At 40.6% G+C, this 9,545-nt stretch overlaps 2 protein-coding genes across 2 annotated transcripts; one reads left to right on the forward strand and one right to left on the reverse strand.

Moving 5' to 3' along the window:
- Positions 1 to 201: 201 nt before the first annotated feature.
- On the forward strand, positions 202 to 4,964 carry LOC121520314 (zona pellucida sperm-binding protein 3-like). Its single transcript, XM_041803691.1, has 8 exons — positions 202 to 844; positions 996 to 1,111; positions 1,260 to 1,363; positions 1,502 to 1,679; positions 1,783 to 1,900; positions 2,065 to 2,150; positions 2,263 to 2,522; positions 4,689 to 4,964. The coding sequence occupies exons 1-8, from the start codon at positions 446 to 448 to the stop codon at positions 4,769 to 4,771; spliced, it is 1,344 nt and encodes a 447-aa protein (XP_041659625.1). The 5' UTR covers positions 202 to 445; the 3' UTR covers positions 4,772 to 4,964.
- A 2,442-nt stretch (positions 4,965 to 7,406) lies between these two features.
- arl14 (ADP-ribosylation factor-like 14) lies at positions 7,407 to 8,096 on the reverse strand. The gene is given in 1 exon segment (XM_041803408.1): positions 7,407 to 8,096. A coding segment is annotated over 1 exon segment (597 nt). The 5' UTR covers positions 8,093 to 8,096; the 3' UTR covers positions 7,407 to 7,495.
- Positions 8,097 to 9,545: the final 1,449 nt, after the last annotated feature.

Below are 9,545 nucleotides of genomic sequence, written 5' to 3' on the forward strand. Positions count from 1 at the left end.
ATTACAAGCAAACGCAGACTTTTATACCGTAAAACCTCGATCTAATGAACTTCAATCGATCAAATGAAATAATTTCCTTGATTAATATCCATTAAATGCCTTCATGATGCCAACAACTGAATTGTTTTTGATTATATACTGACATCTAGTGGAGGATTTAGCATCTAGTTCACAGCTAGCCACAGGATCACACACTAACACAAACGTAGGCCTGCTAAGGACTTGTTTTTGATTAATTTATACGATGTAAGATGCTGAATAACCTTCTCAGAGCCGATTTATAGTTAATATACGTAGGTTAGTTTCTGAAATGATGCAATAATCATTAAAAATTTGTCAGGTGTGTTTGAGAAGTTGAGATCACCAAAGATTACTTACAGCTGCGGCGGTTTCTTCAGAGGGTTGTAGACCACGACACTCCTTCCAAACCCGCCCGAAGCCAAGAATGGACCGAAACCTTAAAATAAATATTATTTTGTATGTTACCTTCATTATCTCAGTTTCCACACTTACAGAAAGCAGATTAGTTTACAGCCTCGGAGGCTCTAGTTCAATAAACCCCAATAAACCTAGCAGGACTCATGGAGACATCCAAGCTCAACACTCTGATGTCAAACGGCAGCAGAGCGCGCAGCCCCGGCCTCTGGTGGTCAACTGTTACCCGGACTCCATGGAGGTGGTGGTGCAGGCGGACATGTTTGATACAGGCCTACAGGTGGAGGGCAGAAACCTTCACCTCGGCTCTGATACTACAGGCCAAAGGAGTTCATGTGGAGCAGGGCCGTCGGGAGAGGCTGAATTCACTATACGGACCAAGCTTATGGACTGTGGGACTAAACTCTCAGTAAGGAGTACACTTCTACTGGATTTATCATTACTTATTGTTTTGCTTCTAAAATGACCACTTCAATAACTGTCTGGTGATTATGAAAGTATTTCCTCTTAAAGTCTCTGTAGCGTTATAAACACTAAAGGACTAACATTGTCTATTCCAGTCAAACAAAGAGAAGATCATCTATTCTAATGTTCTGGTCTACTCTCCTGAGCCTTCTCATGATGGGTTGCTTAGACTGGATGGAGTGTCCATTCCAGTTGAATGTCATTATAAAAAGTAAGACTTTTTAAACTTGTTCACTTCTGGGTGAAATGCTTTTTTTTTTTTTTTTTTTTGGATTTGATATGATTGAATTTTTGCAGTGGGTCCTCTTTGGCATTTAAACAGTTCTTCAGAATCTGAAACTACTACTTTCTATTTGCAGGAAGTATGCAGTGGATGGCATTTCCTTGCTTCCCACCTGGGTTCCCTCTGTCTCCACGGCCTCAGCAGAGGATCAAATAGACTTCACCCTGCTCCTCATGACTGGTAATAAGAGCATGGTATTGATAAAGCATATTTTTATTCTTGCTTATCCTCAGATTCAGGTTAAGCTGTAGTTTTCATTATGATTGTGTGATTGCTCAATTCATGTTTGTATTTCTAATTTTCACTTCATTGTGAAAGATGATTGGCAGTTTGAAAGAGGATCTTATTCCTACTTCCTGGGTGACCCTATACGTATCCAAGTGTCAGCCATTGTTCGTAAACACATTCCCCTGCGGGTCTATGTTGACCACTGTGTTGCCACACCAACTCCTGATGCACACAAAACTTTAAGATACGACTTTATTGAGCATAACGGGTGAGCTACAATCCCTTATCACTATATACAACTCATCCTTTTCCCTTTTTCAAAATTTGAATTCAAAATACTTGCCTTTCTTGTCTTTTTGCTACCTTCACAGCTGCCTCGCTGATGCCTACCTGACAAACTCCAAATCTCATTTCCTTCCGAGACTTGAGGAGCACAAGCTGAGATTTCAGCTTGATGCCTTTAAATTCTACCAGGAAAACAGCAATCGGGTTGGTTTATTTTCTTTTTTATCTCCTTCCTTTATCTCCTTCTATTTAATTCTATTTAATTTTCTTGTCCAGAATGCATTTCTGTGAAGAACAGCATAAATTAATGATTTTATACAACATGAATCAAACCTTGTCAGTATTTCACACTGTTCTTTCTTCCTCAGATCTACATAACCTGCCACGTGAAGGCTGTTCCAGTCGGGTTAGCCGTGAGTTCACAGACTAGGGCCTGCTCTTTCACTGAGAACAGGTAGTATTGAAAGTGTCCTCCTGTCTATTTAACATTTTGTAAAATGATCTGATTATCTTGTTAATTTTATAGAGAGGCGTTCTATTGATGTGATATCTTTCTTTTGATCCAGTTGGCGATCCATTGATGGGAACGACCAGGCTTGTAGAAGCTGTGATATCACCCATCGAGCAGAGAAGCCTCCACCAACCGAGCTTCCTACAGCCATAACCAGCACCAAAGCCCAGCCCTTCATGAACCCACAGAGGAGTTTAGTCCAGAAATTACAGGAGCACTCCCCGTCTACTTTTGTCCGTGTTCGTCCAGGAATGCGGCTGAGAGGCCACATAAAACCTCAGTACTCCTCTGCTGGGATCATGAAGAGAGGAGCAGGTGAGTGCAGCAATAGTTAAATTTACTTTCTAATTTTGTTGTTTGAACTACCTAATTTTAAATTTGTATCATAAGTTTGAGCATATCTATTTTTAAAAACAAATTTAAAGGCAATGTCTGTCGTCTTATTGGCCAACAAATGGGTACCAAATGAAAACTGAAACAAATGGATACATAACTACAACTCCTTATCCAAAAAAATTGGGGCGCTGTGTAAAAGCTGAATAAAAATGGAATGCAATGACCTGCAAATCCCATAACCTCATATTTTATTCACAATAAAAGATAAAAATGTCAGATGTAGAAACTGAGACCATTACCATTTCATGAAAAAATATAAGCTCATTTTGAATTCGATGACAGCAACGCATCTCAAAAAGTAGGGACAGAGCCATGTTTACCGTTGTGTAGCATCCCCTCTTCTTTTAACAACAGTCTGTAAACATCTGGTAATGAGGGAACCAGCTGCTGGAGTTTTAGGAGAGAAATGTTGTCCCATTCTTGTCTAATGTAGGATTCTACCTGCTCAACAGTCCTGGGTCATCTTTGCCGGATTTTTCATTTTATGATTCGCCAAATGTTTTCTGTTTGAAAGATCTGCAGGGTCAGTTCAGCACAGATTCTTCTACTGTGAAGCCATATGGTTGTGATGGATGGGGTATGTGGTTTAGCAAAGTCTTGCTGAAATATTTGAGGCCTTTCCTGAAAGAGATGTTGTCTGGATGGGAGCATATGTTGCTTTTTAAACCTCTGTAATATAGTTTTCAGCATTGCTAGTGTCTGTACAGATGTGTAAACTGCCCATGCCATATGGCACTGTTGCAACCCCATACCACCAGAGATGCAGGCTTTTGGACTGAGATAACAAACCTGATGGTCCCTTTCCTCTTTAGTCCACAGGACATGATGTCCTTGGTTTCCAAAATGAATTTCAAGTTTTGATTCATCTGATCACAGAACAGTTTTCCAATTTGTCTCAGTACATTTTAAAACAGCTTTGGCCAAGAGAAGATGGCTTCATTAGATAAGATAATATAAACTTTTATTGATCCTCCATTGGGGGAAATTTGGTTAGAGAGACAAGTAATTAGCGATGTATAATGAAAGTAAGAAATATAATATGCTAACAATTCTTAAATACGTTATAATCAAAATAAGCAATAATAATAACAATAACGGTAATATCTACATATCCTTCTCTTGTGGAAGGACTAAGACCAGATTCTTTGCATGGTACATTGTATTGTTTAATTTGCAATTTGCAATCATTTCTGAAGGGTTCCCAAGCTTATGCAGTGATATCCAGTACATAATCTTGCCTGTTTTATTGCACTACCACCTGAGGGTGGATCACAAGCATCCATTTTTGACCATTTTCCTTGTCCTTTGCACACAGAGACTTCTTCAGATTCTGTGAATCTTTTGATATTATGCACTGCAGATGCTGGGTTGTTCAAAGTCTTCTCAATTTCACACTGAGAAGCATTTTTCTGAAATTATTTCACAATTTGAAACAGTTTTTTGGAGATGGTGAACCTCTGCCTGTCTTTACTTCTGAGAGGCTGTACCTCTCTAAGATGCTCCTTCTATGCCCACTCATGTTACTGTCGTCCTGTTGCCAATTGACCTAATTGGGAATGCTTCCACAGATGTTTTTCGTTAGTACCACTTACTTTTCCAGCCTGTTGTTGCCGCTTCCCTACTTTTTTGAGAGGCGTTACTGCCATCAAATTAAAAATGAGCTCTTATTTTTTCCATGAGCTGGTAAAATGTAAAATGGTAAATGGTAACATTTAACATCTGAAATGCTGTTTATGTTCTACTATGAATAAAATATGGGTTTATGAGATTGAAAATCATTGCATTCTGGTTTTATTTAAATTTTACAGTGCCCCAACTTTTTGAATGACAATTGAATTATCAACAGGATCATACATGATGAAGGTGAAATGTATTTGCCTGTTTATCAATATTTTATTTGAAGCAGCTTGTAAAGTCCGTGCAGGCCTTTCCTCTTCCATTCAGTCTCTTAGCAGGTTGCTGCAAATCATAATAGGACACTAAAGAAGAAGTATAACTATTACAAAGAATGTATGTGGTGAAATACCAGTTGCAGCTAAAATAAAGCCTTAAATGCTTTCATGATCTGATGTGATTGTGTTACAGAGCAAACTATCCAGACTGGACCCATTACTATCCTCCAAACCAGCAAAACTGACACAAGACCAACAGATTCCAAAACATTTTAACACGGAGCAGGAACTCCTGATAGCACAGCAAAGACTGAAAAACATTTGGACACAAGTTCCTTGTGAGTTCTCATCAATTTGAATCACAGGTTTTTGTACTGTAAAATATCGACAAATATCTCAGTTTACAGTGTTATAGCTCTGGTATTTCTGTATAAATCTAGTTTTTTTTTTCAATAAATCTTTTACTTTACCTTGGCAGTTTTGTGTTGTTGTTTTTTTTTTTTTCAAAAATTAAACATGTGAGCATTACAAGTGTTTCAATTATCTGATATCTAGCGTTCCAAAATCTGGCTCTGAGTAATTCGTTGCCAAGAACTTGATACTGTACATCCTCAGAAGACAATTTCATTAGCGTTGGTTTTAAAGCACTTGGGTCATTAGGCCTAAACAACAGGATCGGATGACAAAATGATGCATTGTGTATTTGTGTTTTTAACACAAACAACACACAATGCAGTCTTTTGGCATAGATTTATACAACATTATACAGGAGGAAAGCAGTAATGCTATTAGGGAGCACTTTCCTCCATTACTACCCACAACCATCTCATCTTTTAGCTCTTTTATTGATTTATCATTGAAAGGGGATTTGATGACTCCTTCATAGGACAAAACAAGGCACAACTACAATTGGAGTTTTAGAAATCGGGATTTATTTTAGCAATTTTATAAAGTTTCTTGTCAGCAGCTTCAGCAAGTACAGAAATTGGCACTATTCTTCAAGACTCTGATTACTTTAAGCAGAAATCATTGACGTAGGCAGCACTTATAGTCTAAATGGACTTGTAAACTGTTGAAGCCTTTTAAGCACAGACCTGACCTGACCCCTTAATGTACATAAGTATTAATATTTTAAGAGGAAATTCTTGCTGCTTGTGCCAGCTGAATCTTTAGTAATTTTTAGTTTGTTTGTGTCAGCACCTTGGACAGCGCCCGGCTTTGTTCTTCATTTTGGGCGTGATGGTCGCTGTCCACGGTCCTGAAACTCCCACCGTGACTTCTGCTTGGCTTTTTTTGGTCCCCTCTCACAGGCAGTTAATCATGGGTCATTTCTAAGAGCTTCCGGCGCGACTGGTCGATTTCCTGGGCGCCCTGTTTACTTCATTGTCAAATGAATTCTGCGTTGTATGTAAGTCTGTGTTCACAGTTTAGTGCACGTCATCAAAATATCAGCTAAGTGCACGATAAATCAGAGGCACACTGACGTACACTCGTGAGTCAAGCTTAGAGACACAATCAGCTACAGCCTATACAAACGGAAATTCTAATAACCCACCAATTGTTAAGCAGGCAAAGTAAACGTTTGAATGTATTGCTTTGATAGTCAGTTGCCTTTTTTTCTGCTTCATTGGTCCACCGGGTTGGAGATGCTCTCGTGATGCGTCACCGTTTCAACAAACGCGTGCTTCAGCGCATTATTCACAAGTGACTCATCTCGTCTTACACACACTTTCTCAAGCTTTGCCATCGATTCTCCGGATCATTTCTCTACTTTTTAAGAACACAACAGAAATGTCGTTCCAAACCCTGACGGTGCTCACTACTTGCTCTCTTGCTCACAAGGTTGTTTACTCCATCCGAAAATGTGGACAGGACCTCTGCCGGGATGACCAAGTGTGCTGCGCGCAGGGGAACGACACCACCGCCGTCACCTGTTGCAAACAGTTCGTGGATAACACTTACTACAACATCGCCATGGTCACCCGGAAACTTTCAGGGGTGCTCATTATGCTGCTTCTGTTCGCCGTGGGATACTTTGTCCAGCGAGTGTTGTGCTCGCGGTCCAGGCAGCGCACCCCGCCTCACAGCGGACAGCCAGCTGCTGCTACATCACAGGAGCCGCTGGTGGAGAGCTGCACGCCGGATGGATCTTTGGATCCAGCTCGTCTTGCTCATCTGCCTTCATATGAGGAGTGTAAACGTCTGCCGACATACGAGGAAACGGTGAGGGATGGAGGAAGGGGGCGACTAGAGTTTGACATGAGACAGGCATCATGACAAGACAGCTGGATTATTTAGACCTTATGGTGCATCTGAGACTGGACACTCGGGCTGATCTTTTACGAAGGAACTTGGTGGCTGTTTAGACTGATACTTTGACCCTTTACTGTTAATATGTCAGTTTTTTTCCGCCCAAACGATTCAGATGTGCTTTAATACGCAAATTATGAATGTTTTAAAACATTTAGGGTTTGCCAGGTTTTGAGCAACCCCAATTAATCTGTGATGATTGTCCACTAAAATCTTTAGTTAAACCACATTACTGGATAAAAAGTCAAAGCCTAATAATTAATTGATATTTAAATCTGAAGAGAGAGAAAAAAATGCATTTTTTTCAACAGTAAATGCCATGTTTTTACTCACCACACCTCTTTATCTCCTGGGCCTGCTGATATTCACGTCAGTGAGAGCCTTTCTGAACTCAAACCTTTGGTTTAATCATTGTAAGAAGACTTGAATACAAGCTGCACAGCATACAGTCACTTCTACAGCAACCCGTAGAGCCCATATGTTACATAGCAGTGCTTTAACGCGCAGTAATATCAATCGTAGTGCAGTGTGTTGTTTAAACTGGGACGTGTTCACATATAGAAATGTATTGATATAGCCTAGACTCAATGAACTCCTCTGATCCTTTAAAATGTCATTTATTGTTCATAAATCAAATCAAAGATATTTTCAAAGATCATGTGGGTTGAAAACATCACAAATAAATAAAAGTCAGTGTCTTCTGAGGTAGTGCACTGTGTCCTTTATGTTTTCCTTCATTGCCACAGGCTCTGATGGGAGTTTTGCCAGTTGCACCACGCGCCTGAACGCCGCCTCGACTCCAAACCCCGTCGTCGCCGAACAAGGCTGGACGAACCAATCCCTGTCCTAGCAGACCCTCCTCAAGTGAAACGCGTCCTTGATCTCAGTGACGGTCATAGCGCCGCTCACGTCCTGTTTATTAGCGATAAGGATGAGCGGACGTCCCTTCAGCTGCTCGCTCCTCAGGGTGGTCTCCAGCTCCCCGCGCGCCTCCTCCAGTCGCGCCCTGTCCGAGCTGTCCACCACGAACACCACAGCCCCTGCGTCCTGGTGGAAACTCTTCCAGTGCTCTCGCATCTTGCCCTGGCCACCGATGTCCCAAAGGGTTACTGCGATGTTCCTCCGGCTCTTCCTGGTCTCGAGCATTTCCACGTTGAAGCCGATGGTGGGGACGGTGCTGACGCTCGCGTTGTGCTTGAGTTTGTAGAGAAGCGTCGTTTTTCCTGCGTTGTCCAGGCCCAGGAGAAGAACCTGGGCCTCAGGGAGTTTAGATCCTCGCAGTCCCATGGTTATTTAGTGAGATTACAGTCAGCTGAAGAGGGAGAGGCACATCTTCCTCCAACAAAACTCTTCTGACTCAGTGTGTGCTCAGTGCATGGGCTGGAATTTAATAGATGAGCCATTAGCTTCAAGCTGACTGTAATTCTCTCACTGATAAGAGGCCACACCAGAGAGCAAAGTTTCTACGGAAATCCCTTTACATAGGCTATATAAAGCAATGTTATAGCTGCTGTTACACAGGACAACACCATCATATCACCTAGGTCATTAAAGATTACCCTTATTTGTTGCTTTACTTTAAGTAGGGCTCACAAAAACATTCTTAATATTACAGTGAATACAGTTAAGGCAAGTTATGAAGTAAGAGGATGACTCAGAACACATTGGATACATGTTGTGTTTAAATAAATAAAAAACGAACAATGATTTTTTGTATTAACTATTCATGTCTTGTTTTCAACATTCTGACATCAATAAGCAAAAATAAGGAAGAGCACCCAGACTTCCTTGCCAATAAAATATTGCAGTTTATTATTGCTCAACCACAAACAACTTCCTCTTCACAGCCCTCTAACAGAGAGTAACAGTTTTGAAATGGTCATTTCAACATAGTTTTGAATCTCTCCACATCTGTCCTAAAATCTCATGTAGATTTTAACTATCATATGCTCCATCACTTTCATCAAACTTTCTCAAAGTCCCCAGGTAAGTTTACAAACAAATCCAAACTTTATGCTGCCTTCATACTATTCCGTTTTTCAGAAAACATTCAAGAAGTCTGAGTTTGGTCAGCTTTTGACTTTCACTCTTTCATTATCAAGCCACTTTAAAATCAAATCAATTTACAATCAAACATTTCTTTGTGTTGTGCTATAAAACAAGGATATGAAATTGAATTAAAAAAAGAAGGTCAATAAAAAAAAGTTGGTCAGCCATTTAAAGGATGCACCTTGACACAGTTGGCCAAACAGAAGTGTGTTTACAAACCAGTCTGGTTAATTTACATAGCAAATGTTGGAAGGTATCAAAACGCGTTTGCATCCAAAAATAGCTCCTCGACTTAGCTGTACCAAAGCCCCCTCTAAAACTTGTCCACACTGGCATAAACATTTTAACTATCTATCATTTTAGTATCTATGTTAAGTATCTATCCATGTTAGAAATAAGACATTTCCAGGAAGAAAAACATTCTCAGTGCGCATGACGCACGGCTCTCTTCACCTTCTGCCACCGTTGTCGTTCCGGCGGTCTGACTGATTATATGTCTCAAAGACTAAATCAATAAATTTCAGTGGTCGGTCAGGCCATCTTCTCCATGTCATTGAGACGAGTTTGAATCCACCTTGAATCTCCACCATGCCGCGCAAATGCGCCACGGCGGCTCATCTCTGCGCAGGAACCCAAAACATCCTGCTGCGCGGAACGCGCCAAAGCTTCAGGAAAGCATCCAGTCAAGATT

This window comes from Cheilinus undulatus, linkage group 13 (assembly GCF_018320785.1).
Source record: "Cheilinus undulatus linkage group 13, ASM1832078v1, whole genome shotgun sequence".
Lineage (NCBI taxonomy): Eukaryota > Metazoa > Chordata > Actinopteri > Labriformes > Labridae > Cheilinus > Cheilinus undulatus.

Coding starts and splice junctions, on each gene's coding strand:
- LOC121520314 (XM_041803691.1), top strand. CDS start 446: ATGGACCGAAACCTTAAAATAAATATTATTTTGTATGTTACCTTCATT. Junction 1,680..1,782: donor GACTTTATTGAGCATAACGG/GTGAGCTACAAT, acceptor CTACCTTCACAG/CTGCCTCGCTGATGCCTACC. Junction 2,523..4,688: donor GATCATGAAGAGAGGAGCAG/GTGAGTGCAGCA, acceptor ATTGTGTTACAG/AGCAAACTATCCAGACTGGA.